An 18,936-nucleotide genomic window follows, 5' to 3' on the forward strand; every position below is an offset into this window, starting at 1 on the left:
AGGACGGCCTCAGGAAGCACACAGGGGACAAGAACACCATCCACCCTGTGTGCGGTGAACATCACGGATGAGGTGCGGTGGCAGGAGAGGGTGCCGGTACTTTGATCAGTCTTAGGCTCCTTCCTGTGTCTTTTTGTTGGGGTTAAAAATTCAAACCTCATTAGGGTCTCGTTATGCAGGAGCTCTGATTTGCTGCCGTCATCTGAACCTTTCCTCTGCTTCACAAGCGAAATTAAACCTTCGTTCTGGAGGTTGACACACGAGGGAGGTTTTGTTTGTAATGACCTGGCTGTCTGATGAGTCTGAGCATTTGGCTGGCCTTTCTGGTTGAAGCAGCCCTTTGAACTGATGCCTAGAATGATGCCTCCCACCCCTGACCTGTCTTCTGGGGCATAATAGGGTCTTTTCCCTCTGCTTGAAGCTTCTCTGCTTCCCCGCCCCCCAGACTCACATACACTCGACTCAGTAACTGCTTCCTCAGGGAGGCCTTAACTGATGCCACCCTACCGAGGACGTCGTATCCTCTGTTACCTTATTGTGGCACCCGTCACAGTAATTTTAGTCATTTTTAAAATTATCGATTGCCTTTCTGGCTATGTTTGTGAATAAATTAAAAGTATGTTACCTTTCACTTGGCCCGCTTTTTTTTTTTTTTTTTTTTTTTTTTTTGTAAGTTTTATTTAGGGGCGCCTGGGTGGCTCAGTTGGTTAAGCATCTGACTTGATTTCAGCTCAGGTCACGATTGGGAAGTCGAGCCCCGCATCAGGCTCTCCGGTGACAATGCAGAACCTGCTTGGGATTCTCTCTCTTCCCTCTCTGTGCCCCTCCCCTACTTGCACTCTCTCTCAAAATAAATAATAAAAAACATTTTTAAAATATACTAACAGGGGCACCTGGGTGGCTCAGTCAGTTAAGCGTCCGACTTCAGCTCGGGTCATGAACTTGCAGTCCATGAGTTCAACCCCCACGTCAGGCTCTGTGCTGACAGCTCAGAGTTGGAGCCTGCTTCGGATTCTGCGTCTCCCTCTTTCTGTGTGCCTCCCCCACTCGTACTCTGTATTTATCTCTCTCAAAAATACAAATTTTAAAAAAATTATTTTTTAATTTAACAAAATAAAGTTGTATTTATTTAAGTAATCTCTGTACCCCACGTGGGGCTTGAACTCACAACCCTGAGATCAAAAGTTGCACGTTCTTCCGACTCAGCCAGCCAGGCGCCCCTTACTTGGCCCACGTTTTAATTAATGTACCATTTTCTGTGTTTTCGTTCTCAGCATCTGTAAGCATTTGTTATGAAAAGACCTGTCTCTAACCTGCCTTTTTTGTCTTTCCAGTGCTCCTGAAGTTCCGCACAGATAAAGGAAGAGATCCTAGTTCTGATACCTTTGGGGAAGATTCTGAGTTGTTGCTCCAGATACGAAACGATGTGCTTGACTCCCTGGGTGTTAGTCCTGACCTGCTTCCTGAAGATTTCGTCAGGTTAGTCTTCATGTCTCCCACAGGTTAGCCTGTATCGAGAATTGCCTGCTTCATTTGGGGAGATCCTTTATTAAGACCAAAAGCCCTGAGGAGAGCCTCCTTTGCTGTATTCTGCCTGCTCCCATTGACCTCTGGTAAGAGAGGTGCAGGTTGTCTTTTGTCATAGATACTTTATATTCACGTGGCTGAAAACTCAAGGCAATAGAAAATCTAGATACACTATATATATACTCTCTATATATACTCTGCCAACAGCTCAGAGCCTGGAGCCCGCTTCAAATTCTATGTCTTCCTCTCTCTCTGCCCCTTCCCCGCTCATACTCTGTCTATTTCTCTCTCTCTCTCTGTCTCTCTTTTTCTTTCTCTGTCTCTCTCTCTCTCCCTCTCCCTCTCTCTCTCCCTCTCTCAAAAATAAACATTGAAAAAAAAATCTATATACATTACTCTATACCTTTCTCTTTATATCATCTTTTGGGGAAGTTTCCAGATCAGTACGTAGTTCCCTCCCTTGTTTCTGCAGCTCTATGGTATTTCAACATGGGAGCACTATAGTTTATTGAACTCATCCCCTACCGACTCAAGTTGTGACCAGGCTTTTGCTATCACATAATGCCATAGTGTATGACCTTGTGAGTCACGTTTTGTATGTGTGCAGGTGTAACTGCAGGATCTATTACTGGAAAGGCAGTGGCTGGGTCAGAAGATTGTAATTTATCATTTGGTGGCTAGTACCCCATTATTCTCCACTGGTAGCTTATCAGTCCATACCTCAGCAGCAAAGACATCTACAGTCCTAGCACCTCACCCTTGGGCCCTGGGATGCTTTCGCCCTAGACGACCAGTCTTTTACTCTGATACTCAGCAGGTTTAGGATTTGCTTGGAGAGGTCCAGAGGGCGACTGGGTCTGGGTCCCCTTTCCAGGCAGCTCTGGGATCATCTCACTGTCATGCTTTCAGCGTCTCTGCAGGGTGCCCAAAATGCCTCCAGCTTATACCACTAGCTATGGTGGCTGTATTGGGTTTATTTAATTTAGCAGCTGTTATGTACCGGGCATTGTGGTAGTTGTCTTATGTACATGGTCTCCCTTCGCAACGACCTATTATTTAGGGGAGGAAAAGCTAAATTAAAGCTCAACAGCTAATGACAGTAGCACCACGTATTGAAGATTTTCTGTGTTTTACCTACCTGTACAGCTACATGTAATTGTCACAATAATCGCTTGAAGTGTGCGTTATTATTTTTATTTTCCCATTAGTTAAATGAAGAAACTAATGCTCAGAAAGATGCAATCACTTGCCCATGGTGTTATTTTTAATTTTTTACTTTAATTTTTTATAGTTTATTTATTTATTTTGAGAGAGAGTCTGTGTGTGAGAGAGTGGGTAAGGAGCAGAGAGAAGGGGAGAGAGAGAATCCCAAGCAGGCTCTGCAATGCCAGCACAAAACCCAGTGCGGGGCTCAAACTCGGGAACTGCAAGATCATGACCTGAGCCAATACCAAGAGTCGGATGCTTAACCAACTTAGCTACCCAGGCACCCCATACTTTTAATTTATTTTTTTTAATGTTTGTTTTTTGAGAGAGCATGCATGCACGTTGAGTGGGAAAGGGGCAGAAAGACAGAGGGGGACAGAGGATCCAAAGTAGGCTCTGCACTGACAGCACAGAGCCCTAGGTGGGACTCGAACTCCTAAACCCTAAGATCATGACCTGAGCCAAAGTTGGATGCTCAACTGACTGAGCCACCTAGGCGCCCCTTGCCCGAGGTTTTAGTATGCAGCCAGCCAAAATCTCACTTCGATCTTCCACACTGCTAATTTCTTTTTTTTTTTTTTTTTTTAATTTTTTTTTCAACGTTTATTTATTTTTGGGACAGAGAGAGACAGAGAATGAACGGGGGAGGGGCAGAGAGAGAGGGAGACACAGAATCGGAAACAGGCTCCAGGCCCTGAGCCATCAGCCCAGAGCCTGATGCGGGGCTCGAACCCACAGACCGCGAGATCATGACCTGGCTGAAGTCGGACGCTTAACCGACTGCGCCACCCAGGCGCCCCAACACACTGCTAATTTCTGGTAACAACACAGTACTACCTTGATTTCTTTTCAACAATAGAGTATATCAGGGTTCCTCCCTTTCCTGGTCCTGACTTTCTTCACTTTGGCCGGGAACCTCATTTAGACCCTACCAAAGCCCAACCAATTTAGGCCCAGCAGTGGGCCTTGAACCACCTGCCAAGCCGTCGGCCAAAAAGAGGCAGCAGTCTCCGGGGCACTTGTGTAAGGTGGCCCTGTGTGGTCGGGCTCACAACACTGCGGGCTGGGTGGCGTCCCTGTGTCCTGCTAACAGCCAGGTATGCGTCTGTTGGAGGAGGAACAGTGTGTAAGAAGCAAGTGAGTGGCGTCTGCACTGTGCTTGTTATAGGAGGAGGGGCTGGGCCACGCGGGGCCACCAAGCAAGGCCGACGCCGAGTGCCGGGCTGTGAGGATGCAGCTTAGTGACTAATTTGGCGTCTTGAGTGAAGAACGGCCTGAAAAAAGAACAGTCTGCCTGTGCACTGCAGGCCTTGCCTTCCCGAAGGAAAAAGCCACAGCCTAACCGGCTGCTGGCTGGTGTTCTTTCCAGAGTGTTTTCTTTCCCTGTCCACCCTCTTTGCAAAAACTGCCTTCCCTTGTCTAGCTCCTCATGTGCTCAGGCGCTCCCACTCTGTTGCCCTTTAAGTAAGAGGTGTCCGGTGGCCTCTTGAAGAGTGTCTGTGTGCAGGTAGATGGAGATACGGCCTGACATGGGCTAGAGACGCTGGCGAGGAAATGAGCCGCCGCCTGGCAGCTGAGCTGCCCTCACAAATTGTCCTCTGCCAGCTCTGAGCAGGGTGCACTCGCTTGAGTTGAGAGAGCTGTGCACAAGTCTCCATTGCCCTCATCTCTGCAATTTCTAACACTGTCCTTTGTTATTTATTCTCTTTCGGAGAGCTGTATTGCTTTTCTGATTATGAAAGTAACAGATGCCCCTTGCCAGGAAGTATTGAAAGAAGGAACAAGATCGCCCATAGTCCCACCCTTGAGAAGTGGCCACTGTTAATGTTTTGGGTTTCACCTCACAGACTTCTCCGTGTATTATTTATTCTAATTTTCCTTTCAATTTTTGTTTAAGTTTTATTTAAGTGATCTATCTCTACACTCAGTGTGGGACTCGAACTCAAGACCCCAAGATCAAGAGTCGTATGCTCTTCTGATTGAGCTAGCCAAGCACCCTATATTTCTTTCTTTTTCTTTCTTCCTTCCTTCCTTCCTTCCTTCCTTCCTCTTTCTTTCCTTCCTTCCTTCCTTCCTTCCTTCCTTCCTTCCTTCAAAAAATTTTTAATGTCTATTTATTTTTGAGAGAGAGAGAGAGGGAGACACAGAATCTGAAGCAGCTCCAGGCTCCAAGCTGTCAGCACAGAGCCCAACGTGGGCCTCGAACTCATGAACCCCAAGATCATGACCTGAGCTGAATTTGGACACTTAAGTCGACTGAGTCACTCAAACACCCCTATTTTTTTCACTTTTTAAATAGCAAAATGAGATCACACTTTCCTTACGATAGCCTTATTTTTCCAGCATGTGTTCAACCTGTTTGCGGCAAAAATATGGATCAGTAGCCTCACTTGTACTTCATGTTTCATTGTTTGATAGATAGATGGTTGTTTATATAACCATTAGTTTATTGGTGGGTATTCAGGCTGTTTATAGTTTCTCAGTATTACAAACATTTATGATGAACATTCATAATTTGTGCATGTAATTCAACTTTCGCTGTTTAAAAAGGTTTTGGTTTTTTTTGTTTTTTTTTTTTTTAAGTTTATTTATTTTGAGAGAGAGAACCAACACAGGAGGGGCAGAGAGAGGGAGGGAGGGACAGAGGATCCAAAGCAAGCTCCATGCTGACAGCAGAGTCCCATGCAGGTCTCGAAGTCATGAGCCGCGAGATCATCATGACCTGAGCCAAAGTCAGACACTTAACTGACTGCGACACCGAGGTGCCCCGAAAAAGGTTGTTTTTTGTTTTGTTTTTTTTTAATATATATATATATATATATATATATATATATATATATATATATATATTTAAGTTCATTTATTTTGAGGGAGAAAGCACGAGTTGGGGAGGGGCAGAGAGGGGGAGAGAGAGAGAGAGAATGAATGAATGAATGAATGTATGTATGTATGTATGTATGTCAAGCTGGCCCTGCACTGTCAGCACAGAGCCCAACACAGGGCTCAAACCCATGAACTATGAGATCATGACCCGAGCCAAAGTCTGACACTTAACTGACTGAGCCACCCAGGTGCCCCAAAGTACAGCCTTTTTAGGAAGCAGTTTGGAAATGTGCATCAAGAATCCTGTTCTCTCTTTGGTCCAGTAATTCTCCTTGATTTACTTGAGAATATACCTTTAAGAAATAATGTGAGCAAAATTCATGTACAAAAGGTATTCATTATCATATTTAAAAGAAAAAGAACTTGGAACGGCATTAAAGAGTTAATGACACAGATCAATGCAGTGCTGTGTGCAGGTTGAAATGATGTTTATTATAGAGAGTGTCAAGCATACAGAAAAATGGAAAGAATCATCCAGTGGTGAATGCCAACGGACCACTCAGTTGGATTCAGTCGTTAATAATTTGCTTTTACTTTGGCGCGGGGAGGGGGGGGACACTGATGACATGATACTTAAGCTGAATCCTTAAGGACACATCCAAGTTCATCAGTTGCTTTCAATTCTGTGTCTCTTTTAATTCAGGAGTTGGCAAACTGTGCTTGCCACCTGTTTTTGTAAATAAAGTTTTATTCCACACCTCCTCATTTATGTATTATCTGTGGTAGCTTTTGTAGTTTTTACAGCTCTGTGACAGCAGACTCGAAGAGTTTAAACAGGGACCATATGGCACATAAAGCCAAAACAATTTACTGTCGAGTACATTACAGAGAAAGTTTTCCAATTCCTAATCTAGAACAGTTTATCCCCCCCCCCTTTTTTTTTAAGTTTATTTATTTCTCGTAGAGAGAGAGGGGGAGAGAATCCCAAGCAGGGCCCTACTGCCAGTGTGCAGCTGGACATGGGTGGGGCTTGATCTCAGGAACCGTGAGCTCATGACGTGACTCCAGATCAAGAGTCAGCCGCCTGACTGACTGAGCCACCCAAGCACCAGGCACCCCACGCTTTTTTTTTTTTAAGGAGTCCAGGCCACCCATATTCTGGGTTCTTCTGATTGTTTCTTGACGTGATGCTTGTATTTTCTTGTTTCATTTTTATTATTTAGACTTGTTTCCTCAATGGTGTTTTTACAAGAGCATGTGACTTCATCTCAGGATCATGAGTGTGAGCCCCATGTTAGGTGTAGAGATGATGTCAATGAATAAACTTAAAAAATCTTTAAATAATTTATATACAGTAAAATTTATCTTTTGTTAGATAGTAATGTGAGTTGTGTGTGTGTGTTTTGTTTTAAAGTTCCATGAATTCATAGGATGCCTGGGTGGCTCAGTCAGTTATGAGTCCAACTCTTGATTTTGGCTCAGAGATGATCTCGGTTTTGTGAGTTCGAGCCCCATGTCAGGCTCTGCGCTGGTGATGCTTAGCCTGCTTGGGATTCTCTCTTTCTTCCTCTCTCTCTCTCTCTCTCTCTCTCTCTCTCCCCACGCCATCCCCCTCCCTCCCCGTCTCCCTGCTCCTCCCTTTCTTGTGCTGTTGCTGTCTCTCTCAAAATAAATAAATTTTTAATAAATAAAGTTCCGTGAATTTGGAATTCAGAGCTCCTGGCTGGCCCTGTCAGTAGAGCACGTGGTCCTTTTTTTGCAGGGGAGGGAAGGGGTCAGTGGGTGGGGAAAGAATCCCACACAGTCTACACACTGTCAGCACAGAGCCTGACACTGGGCTCACACTCAAGAACCATGAAATCTTGAGCTGAGCCGAAACCAAGAGTTGGATGCTTAACCAGCTGAGCCACCCAGGTGCCCCAGAGCATGCGATTCCTGATCTCAGGGTTGTAAGTTCAAGCCCTACGTTGGGCATAGAGATGATTTAAAAATAAAATCTTAAAGAACAAAAAAAGTTCCATGAATTCTTACAAAGGTATAGAGTTATGTAACCACCACAGTCAAGATATAGAAAAGTGTCATTACTGTAAAAATTCTCTTGTAGAGTCTTGATAACAGGGCAGCACCTTCCTTCCTGCACCCAGCGATCTGTTCTCTATCCCTGCAGTTCTGCCTTTCCAATAGTGTAACAAATGGGATCTGTTCAGTTCATGTAGCCTTTTGAGTCTGGCCTCTTTGACTTAACTTAATGCACTTGAAATTCATCCATGTTATATGAAGTCGATAACTCATTTCTTATTGCTGAGCAGTAGTCCACTGTATGGATACACCAGTTTGTTCACCAGATGAAGCACATTTGGGTTGTTCCCAGTTTTGGGCAATTAACGACTAAAGCCACTATAAACATTCATGTGTTTTTGTGTGAGCATAAGTTTTTATATCTCTTGGGTGTGTGTACCTAAGAGTGGAGTTGATGATTCATATGGTAATTCTCTGTTTAACATTTTGAGGACCTGCCAGACTGTCTTCCGCGGCAGCCACACCATTTTACCATTCCACCAGCACTTTGTGCGGGTTCCAGTTTCTCCACATCCTTGCCAACAAGTGTTATTGTCTGTTATTTAGCCTTAGTGGGCAATAAATCCTATCTCACTGTTGTTTTGATCTGCATTTCTTTAGTGACTAATTATGTAGAGCATCTCTTCATGGGCTCACTGGCCATTTGTGTATGATCTTCAGCAAAATGTCTGTTCAAATCATTTGACCACTTTTTAATTGGTTTATCTTTTTATTGTTAATCATAATAGTTCTCCGTACACTTTGGATTCAAGTCCTTTATCTGATACATAATTCACAAAAATTTTCTCCTAATCTGTGGATTGTCTTTTCACCCTCTTTGAAGTGAAAAGTATCCTTTGAAGTATAAGTTTTTAATTTTTATGAAATACAATTATTCTGTTTTTTCTTTTTTTATGTGTGCTTTTGGTATGATACCGTTTAAGAAACCATTGCCTGATCCAAGGTCGTGAAGATTTATTCCTCTGCTTTCTTCTAAGAGTCTTGTAGTTTTAGGGGCACCTGGGTGGCTCAATTAGTTAAGCATCCAACTCTTGATTTTGGCTCAGGGCATGATCTTACGGTTCTTGAGGTCTACCCTGCGTGTGACTCTGCTGACAGAGGGGTGACTGCTTGGGATTCTCTTTCTCTCTCACTCTCAAAATAAATAAACATTAAAAACGTTTTGTAATTTTAGCTATTACATTTAGGTCTGTGAGCCATTTTTGAGTCCGCTTTTGTGCATGGTGTGAGGTAGGGGTCCTGCTTAATTCTTTTGCATGTGGAGACCCAGTTGTCCAGTATTGTTTGGTAAAAAGACTTTTTCTTTCTCTTTTGAATGGTCTTACCACCCTTGTCAAAAATCAATTGACCATGTATGTATTTCTTTATTTCTGGATCCTCCCGTGTACTTCATGGATCTATGTGTCTGTCCATATAGTTACCAGTACCATAGTATTTTGATGACTATACTTGTGTAGTTGTGAGTTGCAAAATTGAGACATGTGAGTTCATGTCTCAATTTTTTTTTCAAGATTGTTTTGGCTCTTCTGGGTCTCTTCCATTCCTATGTTAATTTTTAGAATGCATTTTTCCATTTCTACAGAAAAGGCAGCTAGATTGGGATTGTGCCAAATATATAGATTAATTTGGGGAGCACCGGCCCCTTAATGATGTTAAGTGTTCTGATTTTTTTTTTTTTGAGTTTTTTTTTAATGTTTGTTTCTTTTTGAGAGAGAGAGAGAGACAGACGGTGTGAGGAGGGGAGGGGCAGAGAGAGGGAGACACAGAATCTGAAGCAGGCTCCAGGCTTTGAGCTGTCAGCACAGAGCCCGACACGGGGCTCGAACTCAAAATCCGTGACCTGAGCCAAAGTCAAACGTCCAACCGACTGAGCCACCCTGGAGCCCCAAATGTATCAATTCTTGAACGTGGGATATCTTTCCATTTATTTAGGTCTTTTATGTCTTTCAACAATGTTTTATAGTCTTCAGAATATAAGTTTTACACAACCACTGTTAAGTTATTCCTAAATATTCTATTGTTTTGAAAAAAAAATACTGTTGGGTGGTATATTATAAATGAAAGTCTTCATTTCATTTTCAGAATGTTCATTGCTAATGTATAGAAGTATACATTTTGTATGTTAATCTTCTGTCTTGCAACCTCGTTGAATAAATGTAATAGTTCAAATAGTTTTTCTCTGGATACCTTAGTATTCTCTATATAGCAGATCATATTATCTATGAATATGTATTACTTCTTCCTTTCCAATCTGGCTGTCGTGTCTCTTTTTCCTTCCTTAATTGCCTTGGCTGGAACCTCTAGCACAGTGTCAAATAGAAGTGGTAAGAGCAGACATTCTTAGGAAGAAAGCTTTCAGTCTTTCACCATTAAGTATGATGTTAGCTGTGGATTTTTCATAGAAGCCCTTGATCAGACTGAAGACATTTTCTTTCAGTCTTTCACCATTAAATATGATGTTAGCTGTGGATTTTTCATAGCCCTTGATCAGATTGAAGAAACTTCCTTCTGTTCCCAGTTTGTTGCATGTTTTTAGCACGAAGAGGTGCTGGATTTTGTCACATGCTTTTTTTTCTCTCTGTCAGTTGAGATGATCGTGTGTTTATGGTCCCTTTATTCGGTTAATACGCCGTACTGACATTGATTGACTTTTCAGATGTTACACCAACCGTGCTTTCCTGGTTGTGAGTCCCATGTAATCATGGTGTGTAATCCTTTCTGCATGTTGCTGGTTAGGTTTGCTAGCATTTTGCTGATGATAAACTTTTAAGAGAAGAAGGGCAAATATTAAATTGTCCAGTATTGGGTGGCTCAGTCGGTTGGGTGGCCGACTTCGGCTCAGGTCATGATCTCGCATTCGGTGGGTTCGAGCCCGGTGTCAGGCTCTGTGCTGACAGCTCAGAGCCTGGAGGCTGCTTCAGATTCTGTGTCTCCTCTTCTGTCTGCCCCTCCCATGCTCATGCTCTGTCTCGCTCTGTCTCGATAATAAACAAACACTAAAAAAATAAATAAATTGTACAGTATCACACAGAGTATAGGTGTAATTTTTTTTTTTTTTTTTTAAAGAAAACCTATTTCCACATTTGATTGTCTTTGAGTAGAGGGATTATGGATGACTAGTTTTTCTGTGGTATCGTTCTCTATATGTTTTATAGTTCTGTAAAGGACCTTGATGATCTGGAGTCAAAGTTACCGCTGTGGCTGCACAGACGGGAATGCCAGTCCCAAGCCAGGCCAGGCCGTGAGGAGATGTGCATCTTCACACACAGTAGGCACGAGTTGAATTGGCAGAGACTTTCTGGAGGACATTTTGGCACAATGTGTCAGGACCCAGAAATTCTACATTTAGGAATTCGCCATAAGGAATTATTTGGACACCTGTGCCAAGATGTGTGTTGCCGTGTGGAACAGAAGTATCAGTCAGTAGATTACAGAGCAGAGTGAATAATTTTACTTGGGTTTTTGATTATGTGTGTTTCATACGTGCACTTTGAAAAATCAGGAAGAGTGTGTACCACACTGGGAAGTTTAGAGGTAGTCTCCTGGTGGTGGGGTCCTTAGGTAAGCTCTCCCCTTAACTTCTCTGTGTTCTGCTTTGCTCATTTTAAAAATACGTTTGTGGCGCACCCGGCTGGCTCAGTTGGTTAAGCATCTGGCTCTTGATTTTGGCTGTCACAGTTTTGGGATTGAGCCCTGCATTGGGCTCCATGCTGACAGTTCAGAACCTGCTTGGAATGCTCTTTCTCCCTCTCTCTCCCCCTCCCCCACTTAGGCTCTCCCACGCACGCGCTCAAACTCTCTCTCTCAAAATAAATAAACTTTTAAAAAGTAAAAATAGGGGCGCCTGGGTGGCGCAGTCGGTTAAGCGTCCGACTTCAGCCAGGTCACGATCTCGCGGTCCGTGAGTTCGAGCCCCGCGTCGGGCTCTGGGCTGATGGCTCGGAGCCTGGAGCCTGTTTCCGATTCTGTGTCTCCTTCTCTCTCTGCCCCTCCCCCGTTCATGCTCTGTCTCTCTCTGTCCCAAAAATAAATAAATGTTGAAAAAAAAAAATTTTTTTTTTTTTTTTTAAAGTAAAAATAAAGGAAAAATGCCTTTGTGTTCAGGGCTGAGAACTGGCAGAGCACACTTCCTCTGGGGAGGTGGTAGAAAAGTGTTTTACTGCCTAGGACCTGTGATTTGGAGGGGCAGGTGACAGCATGGGCCAAAATTTGTCTTCTGGATGCCCCATCCCGGTCCAGAAGGGTTGGTATCTATAGGAGGAGTGAAGACTTTCTGTCCCCATGCTTCAGTTTCAGGCCCCAGATTTCCCATGCCTCCTGCATGTTAACACAGGCCTTCTCCCTGACATTTGTCTGGGAATAGCATCTAGGACCCACTGCCCGTTGTGGGTAAGAGGAGAATTGCGAGAATGTGACCGGGGCACCGAAACATCTGATATTTGTTGACCTTATTTTTAGGAAGCACAGATATAGTCTTTCCTTTAACTTAAACAAAAAATGTTGTGAAACAATTCCTGCCTGCCAAGGTTCAGAGGTCTTTCCCAGCTAACCTCCTGGACCAGATTTCATTTTCACGCCTAGGTGCCAGCATTACCATTGCCGTGTGGATGGACTCCTCCTGGTAGGAGATGTTTTCATTCTCGCAAGCCCACTCCTGACCTTTGCCAGATGTCCTACCAGCCTTCCTGTTCCTCAGGGCTCCATTTTATTTGTGTTTTCTTGTAGGTACTGCTTCTCTGAGATGGCCCCTGTGTGTGCAGTGATTGGAGGGATCCTGGCCCAGGAAATTGTGAAGGTAAAGAGTCCTGAGGAGCAGATCATTGGTCCACCATGACCTTGTCAGAGTGCCAACCGAAAGAACCATGACTGCCTTAGAGAACTGCCTGGTTTCTCTGACCCCATTCATCCCTGTTTCGTGCCCTGTTTCCTTTCTTCCCTTTTCTACCTCATCCTGTTCTCTCCCGCCCATCCCGATGAGCATTCAGCAAATGATCTTTGAGTGTCTGCTCTGTGCTGTGCCCGGAGCTGGGAATAGTGTCTTCAGGTGTACCTGCCACTGTCCCCTGACTGTACTGATTGCTTGCGTGGTGCTTCTGACCCTTGTCACGTATTCTGCTTCTCACAGCTCTGTGAAATGGTACTGTCATGATCTCCGTGTAAGGGGAGGACATCGAGGCCCGGAGATGGGCCTCCAAGACCTGTGCCCTTAACTTCTCCTTCAAGCGGTGTTTCTTTGTCCTCGATCGTGGCATCGGAGCTTCTTGTTAATGCACACGCCATGGGTGTTTATTCAGAAGGGGGCATTCGGTACCAGGGGAGCGTGTGCACGGTGCTGGGAGCCCCATGGAGCTCTGGAGAGGGTGACCTGTGAAAACGTTAGGTTTGATGGCATCGTCCCTCTCAGAAGGGAAGTCGACTGGGGGTCCCGTAACTGGTAACTAGCACAACGTTTTGAGTCTCTTCTGGAACATTTGGGTTGTCAGAATTCTAGCATATTCCCAAATGCTTTCTTTGGGGCTTAGATACTTGCCCAAAGATGTTCACTTTGCCTTTTGTAGGTCCTTGACTGCTTCAGTAGATTGGCGGTGATGATTTGTCCTTTTTGTTCTTGGAGTGGGGTCGTGCCTCGTTAAATGATTTTCCGAGCCCATTCACACGTCATCTTGGAGCTCGGGAGAGGCGTGTGGAGACCCCACTCTCGCTACTTTGTCTTGAAGTCAGTACGTCTGCTCTGGAGACATTTGACTGAGTCTGATGGTCCTGCCACCGTCTTCTAAAGGCTCTTGTTTCTCTTTCCTGGTCCTTCTCTCTGAACCAAATTCTCTCCCTCAGACCCTCTTGTGTCCCCCCTGCCTCTTGTGTCCTAGGGAGCAGGGCGAGCACCAGGGAGGTAGAGGGAGGAGAGAGGGATGTGATGGCCACGCCGTTTGCCTCGCTCGTGCCTTCTGGTGAGCCCAGACTGCCGTGAGAATCGTGGTGTGTGCGCCCGGTCGGTTGGTAGGGCTGCCCAGAAGCCCGCGCTGAGGTTGGGAAGCTGCCTATAGACAGACTGGGCGGGAAGGAGGGCGGCGATGGAAGAATCCTAAGGGAACAGACGCGTTTCCGTAGCCTGTTACCGTGACAACACTGCAACGGCGCGTATCGAAGGCCCACCCTGTACCCTCACTCGGACCACGTTCTTCACATGGATGTGCTCATCTCTTCCTCACAGCAACCCTTGGAGGTGGGAACCGGTGCGACCCCCGAGGCACAGAGGAGGAGCCGAGGCGCAGAGGCGCAGAGAATGGCGGCACCAGGATCCGAGCCCGGGCCGTCTGGCCTCGGAGCCTGTGCCCCTCCCAGCTCGGCCCTTGTGCTTCAGGTGCTGTCCGCATGGACCCGGGACACCGCCTCTGTGTCTTTGGCCACACTTTGTACCCCCCGCCGAGAAGCTGCTCCCTGGGTTTTTCACGTGGGATGGAGATTAGGGGTCGGGGCAGCTGGGCTTGACCCCATTGTTTGCAGTGGCTTCCCTGCGTCCCAGTCCTAACCTCTAATGCAGCCCCCTCCTTCCTGCCTGCTGGGGACAGCTGTTGCCCGCATCTTGTTTCTGTTTATCCCAGACGGCCAGAGTACTCTGCATTCTTGGTTGCTGGGTGTGTTTGGAATCTCCCCCTACCCCCATCTTGCTTGGGAAGCACTTTACCTTTTGCCCCGTGTTCACCCCATGGCCTGGTGTCTTGTCCCTGCCACCCCGCCCTTACTTAACACAGTATTGCCTTCAGCCAGTTGGCACCAGGGTTCCACAATCTGAGGGCCGCAGACCTTCCCCCCTTCTCTCCTGACGACCATCTGACCACCCATAATAATAAATGTTAGGAGGCGGGGGGCAGACGTCAGTCTCTTCCCTTGGAACCCTCTTCTTTTCTTCCTTCCTGCCATCATTCCAAACACTACATCTTCCGTCCACGTCCCTTGTCCTGTCATGCTTCCCTAGGTGTAAGTCGTCCTTCCTTTGTCTCCTGCTGTCCCTGCTAGGCCTCTCTGCCTGCAGTATGGCGGCGGCAGCCATATCGGGCCCCGTTGTATCACCTCCTGTAACTTGAGTTCTAGGGTCTAGAACTTCTAACTGTGGGCTCTTGGGCCCTTCCACCCGGCTGAGTGCCTGGGATCTCCTCACAGTTTGGTGAGAGACCCCCTGGCTCCTGTTCGTAATAGCACCTCCCACTTTTTGAGAATTTATTACGGGCCAGACGCATTGCAAGCTCGATCGTGTTTCATGTTCACCAAAAACTATACCAGGCAGGTGCTGTCGATTTGCCATTTTGTATGTGTGCGCAGGGAAGCGGACCTCTGTCTTGACCATGCTTCAGAATCCTCAGTACCTAGCACGATACCTGGCACAGGGGTGGATGCTCTAGGTGGTTTCCGTGGATGGATGGTTGAACAACCACTTGAAGTAGGTATAATTATCCCCATTTTACAGATGAAGGAACAGATTGGGATTAGTGCCCAATTCAGAGAGAAGTTCAAGATATTTCGAGCGTTTTCCTAACCTTGTAAAAAAGGTCCTTTAAGAATGACAGGCATGGTGCTCCTGCATAGAGGTTTTTGCTTGGATGACGTCCATGTCTTTAAATGGCAGTCCTTTTTGATTAAGAACCTCTGAGAAAACTCATTGACACGTATGAGTCCTTCCTCTAGTACACATGATTCAGCATGTAATTTCAGGAGGGCTAGCCCCATATTTAAAGTGCTGTGGGGTCCCCTGGGTGGCTCAGTCGGTTGAGCGTCTGACTTCGGCTCAGGTGATGATCTCGCGATTCACGAGTTTGAGCCCCATGTCAGGCTCCGTACTGACAGCTCAGAGCCTGGAGCCTGCTTTGGATTCCGTGTCTCCCTCTCTCTGTGTCTGTCCCCAGCTCGTGCTCACTCTCTCGCATTCTCTCTCTCTCTCTCTCTCTCTCTCTGAAAAGTAAATAAAAACATATTAAAGGTGCTGTGGGGGTGTGGCACCTGGGTGGCTCAGTTGGTTAAGCCTCCAACTTTGGCTCAGGTCATGATCTCACGGTTTGTGGGTTCGAGCCCCGTGTTGGGCTCTGTGATGATGGCTCAGAGCCTGGAGCCTGCTTTGGATTCATTCTCTCTCTCTCTCTCTCTCTCTCTCTCTGCCCCTCCCCTACTCATGCTTTGGCTCTGGCTCTCAAAAATAAAACATTAAAAAAAAATTTTTTTTAATGTGCTGTGTACTTCTGTTAGCCTCGCGAAATAATCGCCATTTCCATGGCTAAATAGTACCTCCCAGCCTTTCTGGATCTTAGCCCTGGCCCACCATGCAGAAGATCGCAGGAAACGTGTCTCCTCATAGGAGAGCCGCTTCCGCATCAGTGTGTGGCCCCACAGGTGATGACGGCTGCCGCCTGCACCGTGTCGGGACAAGCTGCCTCCTTTCTCAGTTGGACAGTCATAAATAATTACTGCTGCCCATGGCCAGCAGGCTCCTGCACGTGGAGTGTACTTTCAGGCAGTTGAGGTACATCATCTCTTTTAAGCCTAGGACGGTACAGGTAGTGTTTTCATCTCACATGGGAAAACGGGGTTCGGCGAGGCTAACTGATTTGTCCAGAGACCCCCGACTGGTAAGGGACAAAGCAGAAGCCTGGCAGGCACAGTAATGTCTCAGACATGGCCCGTTAGCTCCCGGGAAGCAAAATCCACCTCCTTTGAGAGCCAGTGCCCAAACTGCGCAGTTTTAGAAGATCTTAGTGCTTGAGGTTTTTTTCTTTTTCTCGCCCTGTTATCCGTTTGAAAGCATCTGAGCTGAGCCCTCTTCTTGTTTTTCTCCCCAGGCCCTGTCTCAAAGGGACCCTCCTCACAACAACTTCTTCTTTTTTGACGGCATGAAGGGGAATGGGATTGTGGAGTGCCTTGGCCCCAAGTGAACCGAGATCTGGCGGCCCGGGCGACGCTGGCCTGCAGCCTGCCCGCGCCTTCCCGTCCCCTCCCCCCACGAAGGCGGCTCCAGGCGAGGGAAGAGCTGAAGTCTTCGGACCGGTCCAGACCATCTCCTGGGAGCAGTGAGGTTGTGCAGACACGCGACTTGCAAGCGCCAGCAGCTGCGACACGCGGGGTGTAGGGACTGGCCGCCCCCGTCCCGGCACCGTCCAGGGCTGTTCACTGGGCATCGCCAGAGAGCCCCCTGTGATGCGTCCCTCTGTCTGGGTGTCGCCAGGCCTCTGGGGCACCGCGGGAGATGCCCGCCCAGAACCAGCACGCCTCATCGCTTAGGATCCTCTCACCACCTTCTTGGACTTACTACCCGCCTGATGTCATACAGAGAAGAAGACGATGACTCCAGGTGGGGAGTAAGGCCGGGCCCCGTGAAACGCTAGTGGAGCCACAGTCCCAAATGCAGACAGGTGCCCTAGAGCGGAAACGACGTGGCAGGAGGGATGTATTTCCTCCAGAGTCGGAGATCCCGAAAAACAACAGGTGCCATCTGGTGTGCTGTTCTGGAGCTTTAGTTCAGGATTAGTTGGGTTTCAGCCTGGATTTTGGAAGAGAGGAAATGTTACCAAAGTTCCCTCGGGCATTAGGGCGAGACCTTGCAAAGTGAATATTAACGGGAAAACTTGTATTAAAAAGGCAGGTGCCGGGGTCCCAGCCCCTGGGGATTCTCATTTACTGGGGTCCAAGCTAGGATGTGAGAGCCCGTCTTCTCGGAGCCCCCATCCCCGATGCAGCTCAGACCATCATGGAGGCTGTTGCTTTCGAGGGCCCCGTCAGTCCTTCCTTTCCCCCCTGAATTGCAGCTGTTTGTGTGTTTTTTTATATTTTCTATATTTCCTTGGTTCTTTAAAAAGGAATGATAGAAATAAAGTTATTTGCTTTAGGATTTGTTTTTCTTCCACATTATAAACATCTTCCTGTGACAGGAAGTGATCCTACCAATTGCTTTTTTTAACCTGAAGAAATCTTACTGGATGCTTCGATGTGACTCAGAGATTCCTCCCCTCCATCACCATTCCTGCCACTGTTTTACTGGGTAATGCATCAAGAATTAGATTGTTCAAATTCTAGAGTGCATAGAAGCTTCTGGTTCCACCTGTCTCTTGAATAATTCAGGTCCATAGTGGTTGGTCTCAGTGACAAGAATTCTATTTAACGGGAAAAGAAGAAAGAAGTAAAAGAGGTGATACTGACGCTGCCTTCTGTTTAGATTCTCTGTGTACCAGGCACTGTGCAGACTCACAGTCACAATAGCTTCATTTTATTTTATTTTTCAAAGTTGATTTTGAGAGAGACAAGGGGGGAGCAGCAAAGAGAGGAGAGAGAATCCCAAGCAGACCTTGTGGTGTCACCACAGAGCCTTGATGCGGGGCTTGAACTCATGAACCATGAGTTCATGGCCTAAGCTGAGAACAAGAGTTGGATACTTAACCTACTGAGCCACCCAGGCGCCCCAGCTTTGTTTTAAAGTTCCGTGACACTTCAGGGGCGCCTGGGTGGCGCAGTCGGTTAAGCGTCCGACTTCAGCCAGGTCACGATCTCGTGGTCCGCGAGTTCGAGCCCCGCGTCAGGCTCTGGGCTGATGGCTCAGAGCCTGGAGCCTGTTTCTGATTCTGTGTCTCCCTCTCTCTCTGCCCCTCCCCCGTTCATGCTCTGTCTCTCTCTGTCCCAAAAATAAATAAACGTTGAAAAAAAAAAAAAAATTTAAAGTTCCGTGACACTTCAGTAATGTGCCTCAAGTCCCACAGCTGGTAGAGGTCAGAGCTTTCGTTGGTTCAGACACCGGCTTTGTCTTGACTCGGCAGCCTGAGTATGTTCCACTTCTCGTCACCCTCCTTGGTTTCTCCCTTAATGTAGAAGTGTGTGAGGTGTGAGTCTGGCCCGTTTGAACAAATCAAATCAGCAGCTCCTTTCGTATTTGCGTCCTGCTACAGTGAGAGAACAAAAAAATGGTCTCCTCGGGGAGGGGGAACTCAATTCCCCGACTCTCCTGGTCACCTCTGCCCTTCCCTAGGGGAGGCTAGGGCTGTGTTTCTGGAGGGGCCCCTTTCTGCACCCTGTCAGTGTCAAATCAGGGGCACCAATTATCAGTGTGTGAAAATCCCCTTTCTTTGAAATTTTGAGCTTGGTAATGTGGGGCCTTGGTCACAAGGGGGAGCAGGTGGGTCTGGATAGATAAAAACAAAACTGTCATCCTAGAATCTTTTCTGACGCATTTCAAACTTCACCTCTGTACCCCTTGTGGCAGAAATTGAGTCATCCAGAATGGACCCCTCGGGAATCTAGGGGTGGTGCTGGAAGCTGCCAGCCTCA

General features: G+C 46.7%; 1 protein-coding gene across 1 annotated transcript in view; it reads left to right on the forward strand.

Annotated features, from left to right (window-relative positions):
• SAE1 (SUMO1 activating enzyme subunit 1) overlaps window positions 1-17,509 on the forward strand; it is a 74,929-nt gene extending 57,420 nt beyond the window's left edge. Inside the window, exons 7-9 of the mRNA XM_047835950.1 lie at window positions 1,335-1,479; window positions 12,361-12,430; window positions 16,464-17,509. Of these exons, the coding sequence (XP_047691906.1) occupies window positions 1,335-1,479; window positions 12,361-12,430; window positions 16,464-16,556 (308 nt within the window). The 3' untranslated portion in view covers window positions 16,557-17,509. The remainder of the gene's footprint in view (window positions 1-1,334; window positions 1,480-12,360; window positions 12,431-16,463) is intronic.
• The last annotated feature ends 1,427 nt before the right edge of the window (window positions 17,510-18,936 follow it).

Source organism: Prionailurus viverrinus, chromosome E2 (assembly GCF_022837055.1).
Source record: "Prionailurus viverrinus isolate Anna chromosome E2, UM_Priviv_1.0, whole genome shotgun sequence".
In the NCBI taxonomy this organism is placed as follows: Eukaryota; Metazoa; Chordata; class Mammalia; order Carnivora; family Felidae; genus Prionailurus; species Prionailurus viverrinus.